The sequence below is a fragment of the Cryptotermes secundus genome, unplaced genomic scaffold, assembly GCF_002891405.2.
Source record: "Cryptotermes secundus unplaced genomic scaffold, Csec_1.0 scaffold22, whole genome shotgun sequence".
NCBI classification, from domain to species: domain Eukaryota; kingdom Metazoa; phylum Arthropoda; class Insecta; order Blattodea; family Kalotermitidae; genus Cryptotermes; species Cryptotermes secundus.
The window spans coordinates 4,524,788-4,551,011 of NW_019742961.1; the positions used below are offsets into that span (position 1 = coordinate 4,524,788).

Below are 26,224 nucleotides of genomic sequence, written 5' to 3' on the forward strand. Positions count from 1 at the left end.
CATTAATTGGAATATTATAAAGGAAATGTCAACATCTACACGGGAAATGGCTCTCTTCTCGTGGCAAGGCACCTGTCGTTTTGTACGAGGACATTCGTTCATCTCTGAGAGTGATAACTGGGTTTGCCTATAGTTTTCGACTGTCATGATCTCAGGAGATAACTTTGTGTACTTGTTGACGCCGCACCAGCCCTTTACATAGACTTAGCAGCAGCAGTTTGTAACTCTCGGTCCGCCCAAACAATGTTAACAAATTTAGATGGTTTTTACACACACACACACACACACACACACACACACACACACACACACACACACACACACACACACACACACACACACACACACACACACACACACACACACACACACACACACACACACACACACACACACACACACACACACACACACACACACACACACACACACACACACACACACACACACACACACACACACACACACACACACACACACACACACACACACACACACACACACACACACACACACACACACACACACACACACACACACACACACACACACACACACACACACACACACACACACACACACACACACACACACACACACACACACACACACACACACACACACACACACACACACACACACACACACACACACACACACACACACACACACACACACACACACACACACACACACACACACACACACACACACACACACACACACACACACACACACACACACACACACACACACACACACACACACACACACACACACACACACACACACACACACACACACACACACACACACACACACACACACACACACACACACACACACACACACACACACACACACACACACACACACACACACACACACACACACACACACACACACACACACACACACACACACACACACACACACACACACACACACACACACACACACACACACACACACACACACACACACACACACACACACACACACACACACACACACACACACACACACACACACACACACACACACACACACACACACACACACACACACACACACACACACACACACACACACACACACACACACACACACACACACACACACACACACACACACACACACACACACACACACACACACACACACGCACACGCACACGCACACACGCGCACAAACACATAGGGAGCAGGGAGAGGGGGAGGGGCACATACCGAACCTTTCACCCACTTAGAACAGATTTGTAAGAACACATTTAAAAGTTCTCTGTTGTCAAGAGAACCACAGGTCAAATTTTTGACAAAAATTTAGGTCAGCAGACTACTAGATTATTTTCACCCAGTGACTGGGTCAGGTTCTACGAAGAACTAGAACGTGTATTCGATAAATTCCCTGAATACCACATGAAAAATTTTGTTAGGAGATTTGAATGCCAGAATAGGTAAGGAAGAAATTTTCAAACCAAGAATTGGGAACGAGAGCTTGCACGAAATTAGTAATGATAAACGAGCTACAGTAGTAAACTTTGCCACATGTAAAAATCTTATTGACAAACGTATGAACTTTCCACATCATAACATTCATAAATGTACATGGACATATCCTGATGGAAAACGGCACAACCAAATTGATCATATTTTGGTAGCTAGGAGACGGCATTCACGTATACTTGATATACGATGGTCAAGTGCAGCAGATTGTGATACTGACCACTATCTGGTGGTGGCCAAAGTTAGGGAGAGACTGACAGTGAGTAAACAAACAACGTACAGAATTCATATGGAGAGGTTCAATCTCAAGAATTACACGACGTAGAGGGCAAAGAGCAGTATTGTGTTGAAATCTCAAATAGGTTGGCAGCTTTGGAAAAATTAAGACACCGAGGTGGACGTTAATAGAGCTTCGGAAACTATTAGAGAGAATATAAAATTTTATGCCAAAGAGAGTCTAGGTTATTATGAATGATCAAGAATGATTAGAATGATCAAGTCAAGGAGGTTGAGATTGGCAGGACATGAATGAGATTGGTAGGGCATGTAGCACGAATGGGAGAAAAGAGGAATGCATATAGGATATTGGTGGGAAAGCCAGATGGAAAGAGACCACTAGGAAGACCAAGACCTATGTAGATGGACAGTATTAAAATCGATCTTAGATAGGATGGGATGGTATGGACTGGATCGATCTGGCTCAGGATAGGGACCAGTGGAGGGCTCTTGTGAACGTGGTAATGAACATTCGGGTTCCATAAAATTGTGGGAAGTTTCTGAGTAGCAGCAGAATTGGCGGCTTCTCAAGAAGGGCTCAGCTCCGTGAGTGACTGGCTCGGGAGGATTTACCTGTAGCATATTAAAATTGCGAACTTATCCATTTTTTTTCCCTGGTGCGTTAGGGCCGACGATGGTTTTGATCCGTTCCGTCGCACCTTCTAAGCCTAGACTATTCCTCAAGTTCGCTGATGGAACCGTGTATATATGGGTCGAAAAGTAAACGAGGGAAGTTTTGGGGAATTTTGTCGACACTCACTTAGGGAGACTTGAATAACTGCTGACAGCTTGTGGCTATAAGTCTATAGGCCGAGATTCGAACTGTATACATTCTTAATACAAACAAGTGGTGTCCCCTGAAGGATGTCTTAAAAGTGCACGAAGTTTTGTTTTTTTGACCGAAAGAAACTTAAGATTGATAGCATTATTGAGCGAAAACATTATTGGACATTTGAATTAAAATGTATCAGACGCACTGAGGGAAGGATTCGGTGTTGTTCCATCCGCTTTGATCACGCGTTCGTATGTGGACTGCCAGCTCGTTTCTCTGGGGCCGAGTGTCTGATGAGGAGCCTCGCCACAACCCTCTCCGTGTTCTCTCTCCTGTTGTCAGCAAGGCAGAGCGGCCTAGTTTGCCGTGGTTATTTTCCTAGAAGGAACTGCAGAGAGAGTGTGTGTGTGCGTGCGTGCGTGCGNGAGAGAGAGAGAGAGAGAGAGAGAGAGATTGAAGGAAACACTTTCCACTAAATGAACTTTATTCTTTTGTACATACAAGGGATACTGTGTTACTTTCATCAAACCGCATATTTTCCACGGAGAACAGAGAAAACTGTTTAAAGCGCTGTATGCCTTGTAGAACCTCTCCGCTGTTACCTTTTGTTTCTATCCTCGTTTCCGTAGTTTTATTCAGTAGGCCAATACTGCAATAGAATCAGGTTTGAAACGGAGCACGGACACACACTGCTTGAGATTTGAAATTTAAATTCCGGAGAAAGATTCTCACAAGTATTTTACCTGTGGAAAATCCTCCCCTGAAGAGAAGATGAGACAGGCGATAGGTATAAATGGTCGACCTTGACCTTTCTGTTCGTTTAAGGTTACGTTTTACTTCAGTGCACTAACAGCAACGGTAAGCATCGCCCGAGAATTATGCGTTAGTTTGTACAGTATACATGGGGGCCTTGTTTGAGTGCCTTCTCGTATGCCATCATCATCATCATCATCATCATCATCATCATCATCATCATCATCATCATCATCATCATCTTCTTCTTATTATTATTATTATTATTATTAGTTGGGTGAGGCAGTCCACTTGGTACTGTGGCTAATATTGACCTAATGTACCAGCCCCAGATGATAGATAATGGTGATTGTGGAGCAATTGGTGGAATGTGAAGATGGGCAGGTGAAACGGAAATACTCGGATAAAACCCGCCCCAGCACCACTTTGTCCACCACAGATCCCACATGACCAGACCCGAATTCGAACCCGGGCCACTGCGGTGGGAAGCCAGCGACTAACCGCCTGAGCTATGGCGTGACCTTTTGTCATTTATTAAGTTGTACCTGAACATGTTGATTCTGCGAGTTTCATTGGTTTAATTTTCGAAAATTAAATAGATGATCTGTAAATGACTGAAAAAAGCTTTCGCAAATCTCTTGATTATATCGAGAACAACGGCAGGTTTATGTATTTCATCTTTTGACTTTCGAATAAGTTTCGAGCCACTGGAATATTAGTTGTAATAGTGAAATTGAAACATAATAATCTGATTCAGGCCATGCTGTTCATTTAACACAACTGTTTGCCTTAGGGGCGAATGAATGAATATATTAAAGGTTGTCTAACCAGAAGGCAGTTATTTACAGATTGTTTCGCTTTTTTCTTTAAACATATTTAATGATCGTAATTGGTAATTCATAACGTGTTACATAGGAATCCATAATTGGAAGTCTAATTTATATATAATTTTTCTTTTGCGAAAATACATGTATAAATTCAACCGAAGGGGTCAGTTGACCCTGACATTACCCAACAGAGCCGACTCTTCTTGACCTTGAACAACCACTTTAGGCCTGTATCATATCGTGTCTTATTTGTATTTTTTCCCGATGAATTTATGACACTACCTACTTTTGCTTGTGCTAAGAGTACACTCAATGACGTAAATATGCTGGTCCCTCGAGTGTCGACAGAATCATATTTTAGCGCCATGTAAACGATATCGTCTCTGCTTCCGGTTCATAACGGCATCGTCCTCGTTGATCAGCACGGGCAGCGCTGGTTAGGTTCTGTAGGAAAGGTGACATTTGCTTTATTCCTTAAACTTTGGTGGGGATTTTAGTTTCTGCCCTTAGGTTATATGTTTATGACTATTGTTGGGCGGTAACTCTACCGGCATAGTTACTACTACTGCAGCCGGCACATTCAGCNCAGGAAGCTTGTCTAGGTAAGCATTCTTCGTGAACAAGGCTACAGCTGACGACAGAGAGACTATTGTTGGGAGCTAACTCTACCGGCATAGTTACTACTACTGCAGCCGGCACATTCAGCGAGATGCCTGCCCAGTCTTACTAAAATCTCACTGATTATCATCAGTTTCAAGGTATAGGCTTTAGGCCTTCTCCGCCCCAACTGTCTTTCCACGTCTACGTAGGATTTTTTTCCTTGGCACTACAGCCCCAGTGGGCCTAGGCCTACCTCCATGAACTCCGTTCACTTCGGTTTTTCTAGATCTTATACATACGGTAGGACTCCTTGGGCGAGTGATCAGCTCGTCGCAAGGCATCTACCTGTAGACAAAGACAGAAAAACGCACACAAACATCCATGCCCTGAATGGGATTCGAACCCACGATCCCGGCTTCCGAGCGAGCGAAGACAGTGCATGCCTTAGACCGCTCGGCTACCGTGACCGGCTCTACGTAGGATTACTCCGTACAATAAAATAATAATGATTCCTCGGATTCTACAGTCTGACGCTCTGTCAATATTGTGTAGAGGTGTATGATCACTATAAATGTCAGAATAGTGAACTCAAGGAGGATCCAATAGTCGTAATGTATAGGAGATTTTGAAACAGTGGATGCAAGAATTTGAGGTTCGGTAACATCTCGGAATAAAACCAGTTTCAAGACTGAGAATAAGGTGGACTTTTAGGAAAATTGGTTGTACGATTGGGGAGTGAACAAAACTGGTTCAGGATCGTGTCCAGTGTTGTTGAACATAGGGGTTACCGCACTGAAGTTCAATATGAAGAGCTCTTGTTCGATTTACCTATTTTTTTTTGTTCAGAATATTAGATACGAAAGCGTGTACTAAAATCTAAACTTTTCTTTATGTAGCGTTGTAATGTGGGAGGTTATTGAAGTCTATGAAGGCGGTCTTAATTTTGTAAAGACGAACGTTGACAAGAAGGCAAAAATATCCTTCGCGATCTTTTGAAAGGCTTGTGCGTTTTCCCCTGTTACCACTCAGAAATAAGAGCTAGCCTTTTGGACACGCAGTAGGGCGGCCTAGACGGGGGATCAGCCCGTCACAGTACCATTATCCGTACCCCGTGAAATGACATGACATGCGCATGACAGTTTTCTTCATACATTGTAACTAGCATGAAAGTGTTACGGTGAAAGGTAAATCTCTTTGTGTACTTAAGCAATCAGCACTTCATAATTGCGTGTAGGGGACTGGAAGTGTTTCTGTACACAGTTCTGACTTAGGTTGTGGATGGACGTGGTCAGCTTACACGTCTGTCGCTTTGTGTCTGGGAGAGGGCCCTCGCCGTGTGACCATCGGAAACGGCCGTGGAGGTGTAAAATAATATTTTCAACGACTAATCGAACAGATCTTAAATTAGTTACTATAGGATTCTGACGATGGTGTATAACACACAGAGATATTGGGTTTTCGGACTTATCCATCGTCCTGGTTTTTAAGACAACTAAGAAAAAACACAACGTTTCGGAAACTGGATCTGTTTCCAGTGATTGAGGCTAGCTCTTTCTAAGGGACCCAACAAAATAGGTGTTTTCCCTCACCTGATGACGGAAACAGATCCAGTTTCTGAAACGTCGTGTTATTCATAGTTATCTTAAAACCAGGACAATGGATAAAGTCCGAAAACCCAATATCTCTGAGATCTTAAATTGCATCAAACACATTTTGAGAGTATAATTAAAATAAACATCTGACTGATGTGCTTATTATTCAGAATGCATAAACTAGTGCTATTGGCCTGAGTAATGTTCTTTGCACGATAAAAGAAAACAGGTAAATTAAGTTACAAAAACAATATACCTCATTATACCGCTGTGTATGCAGAATTGGAAAATGGGCTTTGCGTGTTGGGAAGTTGGGCACAGCTATCAAACCGTACAGCATTACTTCAGTTGCTGGAAGCAGTTGGTCTTAGATTTTACTTTCTTCATTAAATGGCGTTTCGGAGTGAAGTCACGTTAAGAAACGTCACCGCAAGGCGCGTGTCGACACTAAGTAATTAAGTTAACTTTGTTATTCAACATAACAAGACACGGTCACGTGAGTCAGCCGCTTCTTGCTTGTCTACTTTGTTTCCAAGGCGAAATTAACAATTACCGAGTGCCGGAAAGAAACGTCTTGCTATATTGAAGGGCCTGTTCAGAAAATCTTAAATTCAAGTTTAAAGTAGTTACTGTTCATCCCCACCTTGTCCTGGTGGTGGGGCTTCCGTGACTTTGTGACCTGGAGCGCTATGCCGGCGGTAGTTTAACTACCAGTAGGGTCACCCTTGCCGGAAAGGTCAAACGGTAGAGTCCAGACTAAGACAGATACCCTGGTCCTCCAGGTTAGGGGTTGGGCATGAGGCTAACAACCTCATCGCATAAAAATAATTTTGTTCAGAAATCTAACAACCAGCGTCGGTACATCATGGGTGGATCCATTCCTGTGGCACCACGCATTGGTTGTGGAGACTGGTTGTAGAGGAGGCCAAGGCTCATCCAGGGCTGTAGCACCGATTGGTAGGTAGGTAGGTATACATACTGTTCGTGACCCGTCGCGGATGATGTAGTATGAAATAAACAGTAAACCTTCCCCATACTCGGGTCACTGAAAGAATGGACATTTTTCTTCCTCATTATATGCCTAGCAGTTACCGCCCAGTTGCATGCCTACTTCACTTACACCAGGTGTTTATTGTATTCTCTCACTTATTGTTCTCGCTTTGTTACTGGTGTTTATGGAGGAGAGGTGTCCAATATAGGTAGCGTGGGGAGCAGGACGCCGGTTTAAACTCTGTCTACCCATGTAAGATTAGAGGCTTTCACGGCGGTGACTATAAAGAAAGCACTCTTCTGGGATTTGGCACCGTGTATATGTGGTGTTAACCGACGTTTCGGAGGAACGTATCGCCTCCATCTTCAGGGTAGAAGAAAAAATATATAAGAAATCTGCAAGCGGAGAGACCGTGAGAACCGGTAAAAGCAGACTGCACGGTCTCTCCGCTTGCAGATTTCATATATATTTTTTCTTCTACCCTGAAGATGGAGGCGATACGTTCCTCCGAAACGTCGGTTAACACCACATATACACGGTGCCAAATCCCAGAAGACTGCTTTCTTCTGTCTACCCATGTTCATTCTTTCCTTGACACGAGCAAAACTTTGGAAACCGGATGTCGCAGTGTTCTGTTTCGTCTATAGACGCCGTGGTGGCTCTTGTTGCGTGGGACGGTCATTTCCATGGTCCAGATCGTTCTTCCAGTGGTGGTCTGCTTAGTGTGGAGTCAGTTGCAGAGGTTTGCCCCACTGCATCTCCATATAACCACGGAAATGACGTTAATTTCGTCGGCTTCTTGTCGTCCATTAAAGCCGGGTATCAGTTGCGCGCGGCTGCCGCTCAGGCAGTGTTCGAAGCTTTGTCTCACAAAGTCGATACCAAGTTGCCGCGCGCGGTAGAACGCATACCGCCGCGAGCGAACTTGGCGCGTGTCGAGCCAAATCGGATAGGTCTCTTTGTCCCGCGGCAAAGGGATTTCAGTGTGCTGTGTTCTTTCAGGTGAGACGGTCTTGTGGCGTTCCGGCGTTTCTTTCGCGGCAAAATGGAGAATGAAAAGTGTCTAGCTCTCAGACAACTTTATAAATCTAAAGAGGTGTTGTGGAATTCAAAAAGTGCTAATTGCCATAACAAAAGTATACGCGAGGACGCATGGAAAGACATATGTGACGAAATGAAAATGCCAGTTCTGGATTTAAAAAAGATGACAACATTATTGGCTTCATACAGAAGAGAAAAATCCCGAATTAAGAAGTATCACATAACTGGTTCTGGTACGAACATATTTATTAAATTGCTAGTATACCACTCGTATTTTCTGTAATGCACTAATAATTTATTTTCTTTGATAATGTTGAACATTGACATAAAGACAGGCGTTGCACGTGCAGTGTTCATGATCATCTCGCGAGAACTGAGGAACAGCGTCGACGAACAGCACACGTGGCTGCCGCGCTTTGATGCTGGATTTTATTGCTGACCACGTACTTTGATGTTACCTAGGCAAAGCACATAAAACTGTTAGCTACTTGTGTCCTGATCCCCTTAAACGTATATTTAAGTATGAGCGTATGTCTCTCTGCAGGAGACTATTTAGACTCAACTGAAATAATCAAATAACATTGTGTTGATGTATTATTAAAACCATTGTATTGTATCTTACTGTCCGTCTACACAGCACTAATGTACGGTATATTATTATTAAAATCACCACGTTTTGATTAGATATTCGATTATTATGACAGTATTTTCAAATAAAAACACAGATTAATGAGTTAGATATAATTTCATTTTGTTGGAAGTTGGATACATTTACAGTGAGCTAATTATGGAGTAGTTAGCTCCTCTGGAGCATCGGACATCCGTGAAACACCATTTCACTTCAGTTTCATTAATCTTAAAGACAGTCGGTAGGACCCTTTGGACGTGGGATCGGCCCGTCGCATGGCCGCCAACTACACAGGACAACACAAACCCAGATTAAACACAGACATCCATGACTAAAGTATGATTCGAACCCAGGATCCCAGCATTTTATGCCTTAGGGGGCCCATACACGTGCGGGTCTGGCTTGAGAGCCCGACTATGCTCGGGTTCCAATGAGCCAAACTCGTCCGTGTGTAGGTCGCCACGCTCATATATGTGTGGTGAAATTAATCCGAGCTCGGCTCCTCGCTGAGCCGGACTCGCGAGTCAGACTCTTACGTGTATGGCTAGATGTGTATATTTTCCTTGTGTTATTTGTGATGTGGATACGTAGCTGATTTCATTAAGAATGTTTTCTCTGACATTCGCTGTATGTCATTTGTATGTCGTAATTGTGGAAACTAAAAATAATATATTGTAGTCTTTTATTGGACTACAATCCGGAAGGTCGCGGAATCGAATCCCGATGAGGTAATTGGATTTTTTTTCCAATTTATCTAATCCTTACAGCCGCACTATGGCCTGGAGTCGACTCAGCCTCTAACAGAAATGAGTAGCAGGAATATTCTTGGAATGTTCTTGGGGGTAAAGGGCGGCCGGCGCGCCATCTTTGAGCCGATTGTTTAGAAAATGTGGGAACCTCAACATCTCACAACCCTATGGGCCTCCACGGCCTGTTACAGAGATACCTTTACTTTTTACTTTACTTTTTTAGTCTTTTGTTAGAGGGATGTTTGTATGTTTTAGTGTATTATAGACCTACTCAGCAGCCAGAAGCTAAATACTCAAGCACTGTTGATTTTTAGTTTACTTCTCCTATTTTGAAAAAAAAAAAAATGAAAGCAGTCTTATGAAATCACCTTTTTGTCTGTTTGTCTTTGTGTCTGTATGTGTATACCGCAAAACACCTTTCCAATGCCGGAACTAGTCTTCATGAAACTCGGTGTGTATATCATGGCACCTGAGGTCATCTCAACGGCGTACGTCATAAATCCCTCCCATCTGTAATACCCATTATGGCCTTTCAGATTGCTGAGGAAATTGAGGAAGTGTCATCAGGCACTCTGAACCCTTTGAGGCGCGAAATGAAAGAGAGTGGAAACCTGGGAAGTACCGCGTCGAGGCCCAGTACATGAGTTTCGAGCGGAGGATAGCTAGGGTCTGAGCAACGCTCTCCAACTATATAACAAGGAACGAACTTGTTGATTCACTTAATTTTATGATTATTCGCTTTGAAGCACGTTTTTTTTTCAAATAACGTTTAAAAATTGAGTTCTCATCTTATATGAAACACAGAGAGTCATATTTATAAAGACCGGTTAGTCAGTACTGTTAGGGGTAGCTGTGTTGGTATTCTAAGACTCATACGACATGTAACTGTCCTCTGTAAGGAAACCATAGTCCTTTTAGCGTTAAAGCAGGTGGTGTATATAATGTAACGTGTTTTGCCACTGAAGACGCCGTTCGGATTGTTAATTGGTTTATTTAACAACCTACAAGTCTTTTTTTTCCTTGGCACTACAGCCCCAGTGGGCATTGGCCTACCTCCATGTACCTCTCCGTTCACTTCAGCTTTTCTAGATCTTACACATTCGGTAGGACTCCTTGGGCGGGTGATCAGCTCGTCGCAAGGCCTCTACCTGTACACAACCACAGAAAAACGCACACACACAAACTAAACATCCATGCCTTGAGAAGGATTCGAACCCACGATCCCGGTTTCCAAGCGAGTCAAGACAGTACATGCCTTAGACCGCTCGGCTACCGTGACCGGCCCTACAAGTCTTTACTATGTTATAATTAAGCATCCTGTGTCACTATACACTTCCTACACACCAATCAATTCATTGTGTCTTCAGTAGTCTTCACGTATTTATAACACGGGAGCTATACCAGTGTCACTGTATTACAAACTCCCAATACCTTCTCACATTATCGCCTCTATCACGCGTTCCGATATGCTTCACGTTCACGATTCGCATGCTACAACTGAACTCGGCAACGGTTACATTTCAACTGTCTCCTTAGGCAGTGCAGTTCTCTTATAAACCCTCAGCCAGACAACGAAAAGCGCCTCGCTTCCCTTATGAACAGGACAGCGTTTTAGATAAGGACAAGACGATGGATAATGTCCAAAAACATAATATTTGTACTATACCCCAGATGTTTTCGAAATGGGTCGTTTGCGATTTTGTGTACCTCGTCGCCCTTGATATTCATTTATTGCAGATGCAAGTCTGTGCTAGTGCAAATTCAAACTCTGTGCTGCACATCTGTGCACATTGTACTGATGCTGCATAAAACCAAAGTGTGCTTCACATGTTTTGGTAAACATTCACCACATTCGAGATTATTTTTAATACGAAGTAAGGATAGCATAGCTTAGACGGTTAGTCGCTGGCTTCCCAACGCGGCTGTCCGTGCTGAGTCCCGGATCAGGCAGTGTTATGTGGGATTTGTGGTGGACATTAGTGGCTGAGGGACGGATTATTATTCCAACTACTTGGCCCAAACCCAGTCTTATGTAGAAAATCAGGAGAGACACATGAGTTGGATTGTATTAGCTCAAGACGTCAGTTGATAGCGTTTTGTTATGACAGTGATGAATCTTCAGATTGTCTGACAACAGGGAGTACTGGTATCCTGAAGTTGTAATATAAATTATTTTGAACATCAGTTTAATCATTTCATCTTGTATTAAGAGAATGATCATTCTGTTTCCTTTCTTACAGCGAGTTCCACCGCTTCGGATAGATGACTTGATAGATGACTTGAAGGATGGAACCAGACTGCTTGCCTTGCTGGAAGTCTTGTCAGGTGAAAGACTGGTGAGTTCTTAAATTAAGAACCAAGAAGTCAAAGTTAGTTATACTGAGGCAGCAGAAAGAACTCCCTTGAGTCAGCCACCACATCTCCTTAAGGTGATAAGCTTCTACCTCTGTTGTACTATCCTCTGTTCTCCTGAAGTCATCTGGCCTTTCTCTTCACCTGATTGTTGCTAGTGATAATCTTCATAAGTGCTTAATGTTGATTGATATATGGCAAAGGGGGCCCAAGGGAAATAAAAATACTAGGCATGGAGGAGCAGCCTTCCAGTACTGCCATCCCAATGATTTATTTTTGTAGCCTCAGTATAGTCTTTTATTCAGATTAATTCGCTTAGTGGGGGGTGGAGTCCAACTGGGTCCACCCGTCATGGCGGCCACTGATTGGCCTATTGTAGCCTGTCCTGGGGGATTATGATGATGGAGAATTTGGTGGAATGAAGATTGGTAAGGGAAACCGAAGTACTCGGAGAAAACCCACCCCAGCACCACTTTGTCCACCACAAATCCCACTTGACCAGACCTGGGATCGAACCCAGGCCCCTGTAGTAGGAAGCCAGCGACTATCCGCTTGAGCTATGGCGTGGCCATCTTTTATTCAGATACTAGTGTAATTCCTGTTGATGTTTTAGTGGGAAATCATGAATAGTAAAGAATGCAATACTTTTCCCCTTTTACAAATTTACAGACCTGATCTCATTTCACATATTATATATCATGACTGTTCCTCTCAGTGCAGTGTGTTGAGGGTCATCACTTTCCAGTAGTAGTGCTTTGGAGAAGGCAGTCTGACCACTGTGTTATTATGAATTGCTCAAACATTTCCATTTTTAAACAAGGTAAAGTGTGTCTAATATCATGGGTAGCTTGTTTTAGTTTAGATTTCATGGATTTTGATAGATCTGATAGACCTGTCTGCCAGTGTAAAGGATTTGAATCTATAAATTATGTCTGTACAGTCTTGTGCCCAACTGAGTAGACATTTTACATGAGGGCAGAGACAGAGGCCAGTCTACAGACTTTTAAAATAAAAACAAGGTGATGAATAATGTCAATAATGTAGTAAATAATTGTATTATTTTCTGGGGTGTAATGCTGTGTTCTCCACTACCTACATCTTATTGGTCTTTTGTTTGGCTTACTCTGTGTCCCTAAAGATGGAGGCAGTATGGTCCTGCAGAATATCAGTGGGCTTCTATCAGAGTTTGTGGCTCTGTCACTGCTGTGAGAATCTCAACTCCAGCAAAGGGGTTGTCAGAGATTAGGCATTGCCCTCTTAAGTTACTTGCATACCTAGTCATAGCTTTTTATGTGCTTTCTAAATGAGCATGTACTGTTCCGTAGGAGAGGAGAGAGAAACCTGAAATTTTTTGATTTGTTGCTTTTCAGAATGTATGTATTCTGAAAGCTCCAAGTAGAATGTAGGTCAGTTTGACACTTTCTAGATCATGAAAAGCCAAAAGCAGTACCATGGTCCCCTGAAGATGGAGGCAGCATGCACCTCTTAAGCCGGGTCCAGACTTGTTGCGTATCCCTGTATCGTATCTCCGTTGCGTATTGTCCGATGCAACGCGACAGAATTTTGCGTCCAGACTTGTTGCATATCCCTCTTTTTATATTCATCAATTAAATATATAATGCTCTCCTTACTCCACTCCATTCAGAGTATAAACAGAGAATCACAAACAGAAGAACGCACACTGATGATGACTACACTCCAACTGTCTGGAGCTGATAAGCAAAGCGCGATGCAGCCGCCTACACGTCCAGACTGGCACCACTACAACCCGAGTCATCCCTTTGATGCGACGGGAAAAGACTGCCAAGCAAGCAAACAGCCCGTTGCGTATCATTTTCCAATGGAAGGATGATACGGGGTACGATACGGGGATACGCAACAAGTCTGGACCCGGCTTTAAATGTCAGCAACAGTGACCACTTCCACGTGGTTCAAAGACATAAGGGCAGAATTTACATCAGTTAAATTTAAGTGTCATGAATGGACAAACGAGTAGCAGCTTACATTGTATTATATTACATTACATTGCATTGCATTATGTTCTCTGGATCCAGAGTTAGTGAAAATGACTGTAGGATGTGGAATATGTCATATAAATACAAAAGCATAGTCCAACACAACTGAAGTTTTTACACAAACACAGTGGTTACACATTTCTTATGTTCATGTGTGAAAGTGAAATTGTCACAGGTTTTGAACTAATTCATTCAGTTGATGAATAAATTCTATAATAACTTATTTTGTTAGTCTAATTATTTTCTAGTCACTTAATTGGTTATGAAGTGTAACCTTACACCATTAATGTTTTTGAACTCGTGAGCAATGTTGCACATTTCACAGTTTTCCATTTTCTCTTTTAATGTAATTTCAAGTTTTATCATCAGGACATGTCCTAAGATCCATACTTCTCTTTATTTGTGTTCTTTGCTGATAAAAAGCGTTCTGAATCATCATGATTTATTTTCTCAAAATTGTATATGTAGTATTCCTGTACTAATGAATTAGTCAATTTTTTTGGTTCAAAACTTTCTTCTCATGCTAATTGTTTTTTTGACTGATGGTTGATGTTAATGGTGATGGTGGCAGAGGAACTGAACCTTGGTTATGCAGCTTGTGGCTTGTTACTTCACAGTTTTTCCATTTCTGATATTTAATAAGTGGTTGCTATGGGGGTATCACAAAATAACCGGACTATATCATTCATTCTTCCTGCAGCTCAGTAATTGTATCTTCTTATTTATTTCAGCCAGTGGAAAGAGGGCGGAACCTAAAGAGGCCACACTTTCTTAGCAATGCCAACACTGCTCTGCAGTTCCTACAAAGCAAAAAGGTAAAGTTAACCTCATTACTGCTATATAAAAAAATAGTTTTGACATTACTACTGGTAACCTTATATATAGAATCTTTTCATCCCGTGTTCTAAGTTTCTCCATTTCTGGCCTGGTTTCTAAGACACCAGTATGCACTTAACAGGCATGTTTGGCAGAAGGAAATATAATTTAATATTTGAGATTTCAGTGAGTTCTTCCCTTATAGGAAACAACACTAAATTCACATGCAGTTATTAACAGTTAAGGTATTGTAGCGTGAAGATGTGTTGCTGGGTAATGGTTATGAAATAATGTCTGTTGCTGGTGCAGCAGATTCTTAATAGACAGTGGTACACAACTCATTGCTGGGTCACATGAACACATTACTGCGGAAACAGTTAGTGTATGAGAACGAATGGTGTTTTCTGCATGCTCTGTGCAGAGGAGTTACCTTGAAGACAGTTGGGGCCAGTGGTGGTTCGTAGCTAAAATTAGTGGGGGTGCTGCTCCAGAAGCGCACAGTTCCATACAAAGATTTGGCTACTGACATTAAGCTTAAGGATTATATATTGTATTGTACAAGTATAAAGAAAGAATTAAAGAAAAAAGGACTCATTATATAAATGTTATCGATAATATCATGTGAAAATTGGGGGTGCTGCAGTTCTGCAGTGCCTATACACGGGCCGCCCCTGGTTGGGGCACCAAGTTAGTAGTCAGCTGAGTTGAGTTCTGCATGGGAGGCTGTGAAGAAAGGAGTTGAGTAAGTGTAGATGAAGAATCTCCACTGTTAGAAGCGGTTGCCAGAGAATGGCTAGTGAAGACAGCAGACTGGAAGAAGGCTTAGCGGGTGCTGTTGTGATGTGTGAACTGTGGAGATTAGCAGTGGCATTGCTTGTAGTTCTGAGTCATGTGTATAAGTGGTCAATAAATCAAGTCACCATTCCAAACCCCGTCTTTAGTCACACTCAGCTACGTGACAGCACTGGTATGATACGAATTTTGTAGTTGATGAGAATCCTGAACTGTACATGTGTCTACCAAATGGGTAAAGGCTTCATTGTTTAGGCCTGCTGTTAGTATACATGAAAATTAAATATGTACGTATAATTGCTTTAAAATTGTGTTGTAATATAGCACTGCATTAAAAGAATAAAAAATGGTTGTAATATAGTCTAAATTTAATAAAGACTTCATCTGCTCTTTTTTTTTACTGTGGTTATGTTCTGGAGGCCATCGGTGATTGTTAAATATGAAAGCTAAAAAATGTAGCCATAACATTCCATTTATTTAATTATCATGGAAAGTTGTAAAATGTGTATAGCATTAAAATGGTTTCATTTTTCTCTGTAACTTCTGTCTGCTCTTGTGTAGCAAGACAAAGCATGTAGGTTCTTTGTTAAACACCTCCAATCTAAATGAACATTTAAATGACCTGACAGTGTTTCATTAAACTAAAATGTCAAGTTTCATGATAATCAGTCCAGCTGTTCTTGAGTTGTTCCTTATAAATGGTCAGGTGGATTGACTGAATGAACTTAATAGGTGCCCCACAGGGTTGCAAACCATTCCTAGAAACTTCTTGAACTGTTTCAGATTAAACTTGTCAACATCAATTCTTCTGATCTGGTGGATGGTAGACCTCCAGTTGTTTTGGGTCTTATTTGGACCATTATTCTATACTTCCAGGTATGTTTACATATTATCAAAGCATTTTATAATGTGCATGGGTTTGCTTCTGCCTATAGTATGTTCACATATTTAAACAATATGTAATAGAAAGAAGAGATCCAACAGTTTTCATTTATCTTGTGTTTAGACAAGTGGAATAGCTTTGAATATAAATGATCAGAATGTTAACATATTGATGACTTAAAGTAAAATACATTTATTTAATATTCATCACAAGATGATGGAAGAATGCTGTGATCTTTCTTATAAAAACAATTTCACGTTAGTAGGCTGATATTTGTGTAATATACTGCTTACTGAAATAATTATTTAGTTTAGTTAATTGCACAAGAGTATAAATATGCTTGTTACAAATTAACATCACATAGTAAAACATGTTATTTTTCCTAATACAAGCTTCGACACAAGGAACTTAAGGGGGTGAGTTTGCCATTGCCTTTTGTGTTGCGTCTTTCGATGCTAAACTGTCTCTAATGCACTACACATTAAACTGGCTGTTAAATATCTCAACAGTAAAAGAGAATGGATGATATAAAGTTACATGCTGAACATTATGGTTAATACTACATTTTCCCATCTTCTTGCCACTTGCTTTCATACTTATATCTTGTTTGTCTTATTCGACCCTGAAGATGGAGGTGATATGTTCCGCTGAAACGTCCGTTGATATTCAACGGTCTCCACGGCGTTATATCCCAGAAGATAGTACACTTCACTACTTTGCACCTTAAGATATTTAATGCTACCTTGTGTGGCTGTGACAGTTGTGCTGCCGTTCAGTGCTTTGTAATATTTGTACAGTAATTTAAAAGTGTTTTATGTTCCAAGAATCAGGATGAAAGTATACTGTATTTTTTATGTTCTTCTTCGCTCTGAGGCTTCCCACCAAAGGAGGTAGAGAGAAATGAATAACAAGGGAAAAAATTTTGTATATGTCTTATTTTTATTTATTTATTTTAGGATATTTACAGTCTACTCATAATGTACTAATACAGAGTAATAAGCAAATGTTAGGGCGTTGCATGGCTTGTAGGGAGTACCATCCACTGATGGGTTATCCTCCGTTACCTAGAATAGGTCTTCTGTTCACTAAGGGTTGGACGGCGAGTTCTTTTATTAGTTGATTTTCATGATCCACAATGCGGTTTCTGTATTTGATGGCTTGTTTGTTTATGGCCTCATTTATATAAGAAACTCCAAGATCTTCGTGGAGAGTTTGATTTGAGACGAACCATGGAGCGTTAGTTATGTAACGTAGTGTTTTTGACTGGAATGTTTGTAGGATTTTGATGTTTGATGGTTTACTACAGCCCCACAGTTCTATACCGTACGTCCATATGGGTGTGAGTGTAGTTTTGAAAATGAGGAGTTTATTTTCCAATGATAGCTGGAATTTTTTTTACCAATTAACCAGCTCATGTTTCTCACTTTTGTTGATAGTTGTAATCTCTTGGCCCGAATATGGGTCTTCCATGTGAGCTTTTGATCAAGGTGAAGCCCAAGATATTTGACTGTAGATTGTATAAGGATTGGTAGATTGTTTATTGCTCCACCAATGGTATCTCCACCTTATTGTGGTAGTGGGGTTTGAGAGCTCCTGAGACCCTGAGAGCTATGCCAATGGTAGCATAGCTACTGGTAGAGCCACCCATGCTGGACACATCAAGGGGTAGGAGTCAGACAGAGAGGGATACCCTGGTCCTCCAGGTTGGGGGTTGGGCATGAGCCTAACAACCTCACACTGTAAAAAGGAACTGATAAAAAAGTATTACATAAAAAAGCATTACATTTCAGTGGATCATAGAAAAGTGTCACCCAAGATTTTAGTCCTGAGGTTTTCTTATTAAAATGAGCCTTCAAAGAAATAAATATTGACTACACCAAAGTGGCTCATGACAGCAGCATCTTTGGTGGACAGCTTTCAGGTCATGATTATCTTTGCAGAATTTTCTAACAGAGACTGAAACATTGAATGGCATGGAATAAGAGGAAAGCGCAAGTATTCCCTTTATTGGATATAAATTCGATATTGCAGTAGAATGTTCTGTTTGGTGTTACAGAAGTAGAAAAGTAGAGTATAACCGCTGTAACTGCCAGGTGTGGAAACGTAATTAATTTGCTGTTATGAAGGTTAGCAGAATAAAAGAACGAAGATCTGATACATATTGCATCTATATATTGAAACAGATTGAAGAAAACACACGAGCACTTGAATCTTTGGATCACGCATTTGGTGGGAGTGCCAGCAGTTTGGAGAGCCTGGGTGCACGCTCATCTGAGGGGGTAGCAGTTGAAGGAAAGAAGAAAGAGCCAAATGAAAGAAGGAGGCAGGGTGCTAGGAGAGCAATGCTACATTGGGTCACCAGTACACTCCCCAAGTAAGACATTTTGAAAAAAGAGTATTTTACAATTATTGATTAGAACTAATTTTATCTAACTTTAATTCATATATGAATTGTATATGATGAATCTTATTTGTTTTTTATGCTTCATATTTAAACTTCTTGTTTGATACTGAAATCACATGACAAGGAATGAAAAGTGTTCCTGATTTAAATGGTCACTGAATGAGTCAGTAAACAAAGCTCTTTTTATTAATGTACTTGGTAGATGCAAGACTGATGTGTATGTAATCTTGTTCAATACAGTATACAGCTCTTGTTAGCAGGGCTAGTGTCATAGCAAAGGTTAACTGTGAGGTCATCTAGGCCAGCACATTTTACAAACTCTTTTCATTTTTGCTTCTTATTAAATGAAATTTCTCATAATGTTTTGTTTATATCATTACCATTAACTTGCAGCAATATAAACATTTTGTGCAACAGTGTTGATAAAACTGTATAAAGAATTGTTACACCAATGATGGTTTTTACCACAGTTCTGAGAATTTAATGTTGTTAGTTGTGATGAAGGTCAGAGAAAGTTGACTTGATTTAATTGAGTGTGGGGGAGATTTCTCTTTGTGTACAGCAGCTTGCACCAACTCTGCTATTAACATTTGTTTTTATTTGAAGTTTACATGATTTCAGCCATGGTATATTTGTTGTATGTGAGTGGAAAGATAAATTTTTAAAAAATATTTGCATTTCTCAGTATTTTTGCTGAAAGGCATCAGTTTTATCCTATTTATAACAGGATATTAGAAGTCAGCATTGCATTATTTGGAAATTTAGAGGCTTAATTGTGTGAACATTCCAGAATTGGTATGCTGTTTATACATTTCCTAACTTTTTGAATAATTGTCTTAATACTGTGTTCTTGTTAGGGTTCTTCACTTTATACTAAATATTTATATGTATTTTTCTTTTTGCAGGGATCATGGTATTGAAGTACGAGATTTTGGTGGTAGTTGGCAAGATGGTTTTGCTTTCCTTGCCATTATTGATGCCATCAAGTCAAATTTAATCAACTTCCCAGCAATGCGCCAAGCTTCTAACAAGACTCGTCTAGAAACAGCCTTTAATGTGGCTGAGAGTGAACTTGGAATTGCACGACTTCTCGACCCGGAAGATGTTGATGTGCCTCAGCCTGATGAGAAGTCCATCATGACATATGTTGCTCAGTTCCTGCACAAATATCCTGAACCCAGGGTTGGTTCAACTGTATTGATTGATTGAATTTTAGAAGCTGAATTTAAATATAAGCACTCTCATTTCCGACATACTTTGCTTAANGAGTACCAGCAATATTCTCGGAATATTCTTGCGGGTAAAGGACGGCTGGCGTGTAGGGCTGACAGCCTTGCCGCCATCTATGAGCCGATTGTCTGGAGAATTTGGGAACCTCAACATTTCTCAACCCTCTGGACCTCCACAGCCTGTTACAGGGATACCTTTACTTTTACTTACTTTTATAAGCAAAATTCATGATCAGTTGTATTATGACTCAGAAGTAATAACAGAGCACAGATTATGTGTACCTTTCTCAGCTGGCATATTATGACATTATTTGGTATGTTATAATGATATGTAACATTAAGAATATGACATTTTGAGTTGAAATGCTTGAATATGGTGTGGCGAACTTGCAAATGTAGGGATGTGTAAATTATTTTAACAACTATTCTGTCATGTAAGTGAAAGCTTATAGTCTCTGGCATACATTCTGGGACATCACATTGGTAATTACCTGTGGCATTTCACCATTCTGATCCAGATTTTTGTCCCATTCAGGTCACCAGCTTTTACCTGTCCCATAGAAATTTGTTACTTGTTATTTGTGAATAGAAGATTATGTTACAGGCGAATTGTGATTTTTTTGGCCAATTATGGAATAATATCTTGCACTAACTTGTGAATACTTGTTTCAGAATCAGTATGCCCACAGAATTTGCAAAAAAAATTATATGAAATGTAGAAACAGACATGTTTTAACACTAAATGCTTTCAATTGAGAAAGCAACTGACATTCCTTAAAAATGTAAACACAATTATAATTTAAAAATAAGCAATATAATTAATATTTGTATTAGTAGTTATATCTTTTGTGTACAGGCTGCTGATGGTTCAAGTACTTTGGGTGCAATTGAAGCTGAATATAATGAACTGATATCATGGCTACTTAAGAAGACTCAGTACTTAGAACATCTCCAGCAGACCAATTCATTGTCCATGGTTTATTCTGTAAGTAGATATTGCACTGATGTAGGCCTGTCAGTTTATATAATGCTTTGTTGGTAATTAATTTGTATTTTGAGCAAGCATCTGGTGTGAATTATATTGAAATTCCAATTTAATGTTCCCAAATTTATTGAATTCTCATATGTAATCAATATTCTTTCTATCCCCAACAAAGCCCAATTTAAACAATGTACAGTATTATTTTGAAATATTTAGAGAACTTCAGTTTAATAAATAAGCATTTAGTGTATGAAAGTTTTGACCTTACAGAATGTGAGACTCGATTAATGTGACTGTGGTCGATATTCATGTATTCTCTTTGCGGAAAGTCATTGCCACATAACCATATCATTTAGTGACTGATGTTGCATATTAAAGACATTTGAAACTGACTTGAGTGGCATCACAGTTGTTATGATTCTCAGCTGAGCTTTAAATATTTATTTTATATATGATTAATTGCCTTAGAAATTAGTTTGATATTTGTAATATTATGTAATTGTAATTATGTAATTGTGTTTGTTTGTATATAGCCAGTTTCTTTTAACTAGTTATGTAACATTATTTTATCACAATTATATTCAGTTACTCTTATAAGAAGGTGAAAAGTTTACTGTAAATTTGCCTTTGTCAACTCAGAATTTCAGAGGAGACAGTGGCGGATGTCCAGGAATTCAGTAGTCTGTATACAGAAAAACTGTGGATACATGTGTATAAGGATTTACAAGTGTAAGGGGAGAATTCAGAAGTAGCAGCAATTAACAACATTTTTATGTTGGTAGGGGATCATATCAGATTAAGATACCACTGGGATACCTGATGTGTTGTTATTTAAGGGTTTTTCTTACATGAGTGGTACAGCCCATTTCCCATATGTACTGGATAATGGAGAGTTTGTTGTACTTCATTTCATTTCTTCATTGTGTCTTTATGTTATAACTTGGTAGTACAAAGTTCATGAGGATGCATAATCCTAGGCAGTTGTGTAGAGTTTTTATACACCTGTAAATAAAAGTCGGGTGGCCTTCTCGTTTATACAACATTAACTACATTGCATGTTTCCTGTCTCTGGATTAGTTGTGGTAGTATATGAAACGAAGTAAATACAGTATTCTCTGTTGTTCATGTAGGATTACAAAACATTCAAGGGTGAATTTGACGAGAAAGCAAAAGTTTTTGGGAAGCTGAAGAGAGTGATTGAGTCACAAAGTATGGTTACCATTACTGTAGAGTCATGGCGTGAAATTGAAAGACTCTGGACTAAACTAGAAACACAGGTAAGCATTGTGTTTGTTTGTGCCTAATAATAAGAACTGTGAATCTTAATTTTTGCACATTGTATTGCATTAGTTGATATTGGTACTTGTGGAAGAGGTTAGATGGAGTAGTAGCATGACTGCTTATCTGGAAGGTGTTCAGATCAAATTTCAGCAAGGGAAAGTTTCTGTTATTGTGCAGTTTAATATCTTCACATGTAGGATGGTACGCATGATGAAAATAACAGGTTCTAGCTCAGATGATTGGATTTATTAACACCTTCCTATACAGACACTCTTTAAGTAAAAGCAATACAGCACCATAGCTGATTTACACACTTTCTAGTTCAGTGTTGCACATGCACTAGGATTCTCAGTTTCCTCTAGTCATACCCTAGCAACGGATCTCAACGCAGAAACTAGCACTTCAAATCACTGTGAAGTCTTCTTGCCATTTCTTCTTCAGTCACTCTTTCTTCCTCTGTCCTAATCTGTACTCATCTGCTCCTAGCTTCTGCTGTGCTTCTCCAGCTTACAATTGTTTGCTCACTCTTCCAGTCTGCGAATGCCTGCAAACGACGTTTAGTGTTCCCCATAAACCTATGGCACAAACCTACAGAAAACATCATGCGGTCTCTATCCACTGTTGTGTGACGTCACTGCCTACGTGGAAGTGTGTTTACTGCTTTGTTGCCTAGCAACATGTTGTAAAACCCATTGTTCTACTGATGCTCGGCGCAGAGGACATAGAAAAAACAGCCTCATGTTGTTGCATGTTGGACCATCTTGCAGAGCTATTGCCTGGCAACGCGTTGATAAAATCTGTTACATTATTATATTGTCATTTTCTCTTCTAATTTAATGATGAATGACCTCTATAGTTGATAAAGTACAATTAATCTTCAACCTAATGACATGTTCATCATGATATGTAATACTACTAAGTTCTAAGTTACATTGAGTTAATATAGAAAATGTATGGTGAAAAACTGATAGACACCCTGTTGTCAGAATTGGAATAGTCACAACAACACAAAAGCCTACTAGTATCAATGAATCCTGTATTTCTTTACAAACAGGATGCAAGGGTGGGAGGGTGGTAATGATTTGTATCCTGAGGAAGACTATAAGTATGAACTGTTATGTAACCAACAAAATATTATGAAATAATTTTTATAGCTTCATAACTGGCTGTGGCTACTGGACTCAGGATTGCCTGGTGATCTCGGCCAAGTAGGAGAGTGGCTGGGACGGGCAGAGGCTCTTATAGCTTCTGATGATATCCCTACTATAATGAATGAAGAGACTGCCAGTATTATCAGCAGGAAACTGGAGGAACATAAGGTAAAACTTATTCTTCAAGTGAAATTTAAGTGCTGACCCTTATGACAGGAATTAATTCCAATTAGTATAAATAATTATAATTATTTTTGTAGTACATGTGTTCTTTGATCTGATCCTTAATGTGCACCACAATGTATGTATGCATAACTAAATGAAGGTCTAGGACAGAAGTGCATAGGGTGATATGGGGCAGATAGGTTCTAACCTGTTTGTCTATATTTTGATTTGATTTGATTTGATTTATTATTACCGCAAGCAATCCGTACAGGCAAGACAGTCACCACAGATATAGAAGCAGTCCATTTATATATGTACTAAAATAAGATATAAAATGAAAAGTAAAATATAATACATAGATAAAATATTATGATAAAAGCAGCTGTAACTCACAACTTTGTCAACATACGTACAACAAATGAACAATTTTCGAGTCACAACAATGATATACAGATACAAAATACTCCCATAAGTACATATTATCACAATTACACCAATATGAATTTCATTCAGAATAAACTTTAACTGTAGATTTATAGACCATTCCAGGTATTCATTTATTGAATAGAAAGATTCCCTTAAAAAGGAAATTTTTAGTGACTAATCTAAATTTCTTAACATCAGCTGATAATTTTCTTATGTTCCATGGTAAATGATTAAATGTTGAGTCAAGCATGCTTCATCTGTGTAGGTAGTGGAATTGTTTAATGCCAGTTAAACTTAACATAAGTCAAAGAGGAATGTGCAGTGTATGGAAGGTTTTGAAGTGGAGAAATGGGTTACCTTAAGCAGTGTAGCAATATCTGACTTTATCAGTGGTTGGTAAGATTCCAAATAGACTACATCTCTTTTGGATTGTATGTGGAAACAGGCGAGGTCCCACATTAAGGTTTTAGTAGCTCCACAGGCTCAAGGATGATCAAAGGCAACTATATAATAGTGCCACTAGATTCTAGATGTAGCTGCTGCTGCAAAACGTTTTGAGGCTACTACTAATGTAAAGTTGATACAACAGTTACATTGTGTCATTCCTGCTGTGCCGCTAACCAAGTCAGAGACAGGTTAAATGTGATATTTCTGAGGCCTTTGATGTATTTGGGTTAGCAGTCACACAAACTATTTCAAAACCATATTGATTTTTATTATTAATTACTATGGATTAAACTGTAAAGGTTTTGATTTACTCATAGTTTACATGACTACCAACCTAAACACCTTAGATGAAGAGCACAAACAGGATGAAGTCTTATATTATGGTGTCTTCCTTCAGGTTTTCTTTGCTGACTTACCAGCTATTCAAGCCAATTTCCAAAGAGCGAAACTGTCCCACGATGCTGTGGATGTTCCTTCAGAGCAACTCGAAAGTTTGACCGAGCGATTTGAAATGATTGGTCCAAGAGCTGCACAGCGCAGAGTCAGACTCAAATTCCTTGAACATAAGGTATGAAAGCATATACTCCCCCCCCCTCCTCCTNATGCAATTTGTGTTATACCACAGAAAAGCAGGTGATTAGTTCTTCCCAGAACTTCTTGTGTTATGTCAAATACGCTTTTCAGATTATGTTGTTATTTGTATAAATTAATTTTTTTCTGTAGTGCTGCCTGATTGCATTCCTGCACCTGACTGAGACTAAACTGCGGGGATGGACAGTGAAATACGGACAAGAAGAAAAAGTGCAGCAGCTACTAGAGCAGTATCGTAATTTTGTATCTCGAAATCGAATCTTCCAAGAATTCAACAAGGCCTATATTGACATGCAACAAGTAGTAGAGGAGTACAGGAGAGAAGGCAATATTGGTAAGTTGGCCAAACTTCCACTGCCATGAAGGAAAAAGCCTCCCCCCTGTATTAGGCATAGTTGCTGTATGTTTAAAGTTTCATGAAGATCAGTACACATACGAGTAAATCTGTTAATTATTCACCCTTAACAATTTAATGAACTCTGTTCATGTTTTTGTGGCAGGTCAGTGTATCTTGATTACTGTAAAGTCATCCATTAGATGTTACATAATAATAATAAATTTCATGATTTATTCAGGTCATAAAAGTATTATTAACATAGCAGAATATCTGGGACTGTGATGAGGCGGCATAGAAATTTGGTGAAATCTAGTGGAAAATGACTAGTTGGAAGACTGGGAAGTAGATGAGAGCATAACATATAAGTAGGATCTTCGTGAAGTAGGTTTTAAGGATGGAAGTTGTGTGGAACTGTTCTTGATGGTTTTTGAAAAAGACTGATAACTTATAAAATAGTAAGCAGGTGAAATGTTTTAGTAACTCTGTCATGAGCTTTTAATTTAATTGATTGATTGAACTAATCAGCAACATTTAATGGAAGTATTTTTTTCTTGTAATCACTGTAAGTTGCAGTACTGTGGCAGTTTGTGAATTTAGACTTTACGCTTTAAATGCAAAA

The 26,224-nt window shown here is 39.7% G+C and overlaps 1 protein-coding gene across 4 annotated transcripts in view; it reads left to right on the plus strand.

Moving 5' to 3' along the window:
* LOC111873382 (nesprin-1) overlaps positions 1 to 26,224 on the plus strand; it is a 410,258-nt gene that overhangs the window by 69,426 nt on the left and 314,608 nt on the right. For all 4 annotated transcript variants that reach the window (XM_023868043.2, XM_023868044.2, XM_023868046.2 and 1 more), the window contains exons 3-12: positions 11,975 to 12,070; positions 14,833 to 14,916; positions 16,493 to 16,585; positions 18,776 to 18,966; positions 19,902 to 20,178; positions 21,082 to 21,210; positions 22,338 to 22,484; positions 23,643 to 23,807; positions 25,075 to 25,245; positions 25,401 to 25,602. In XM_023868043.2, the coding sequence (XP_023723811.1) occupies positions 11,975 to 12,070; positions 14,833 to 14,916; positions 16,493 to 16,585; positions 18,776 to 18,966; positions 19,902 to 20,178; positions 21,082 to 21,210; positions 22,338 to 22,484; positions 23,643 to 23,807; positions 25,075 to 25,245; positions 25,401 to 25,602 (1,555 nt within the window). The remainder of the gene's footprint in view (positions 1 to 11,974; positions 12,071 to 14,832; positions 14,917 to 16,492; positions 16,586 to 18,775; positions 18,967 to 19,901; positions 20,179 to 21,081; positions 21,211 to 22,337; positions 22,485 to 23,642; positions 23,808 to 25,074; positions 25,246 to 25,400; positions 25,603 to 26,224) is intronic.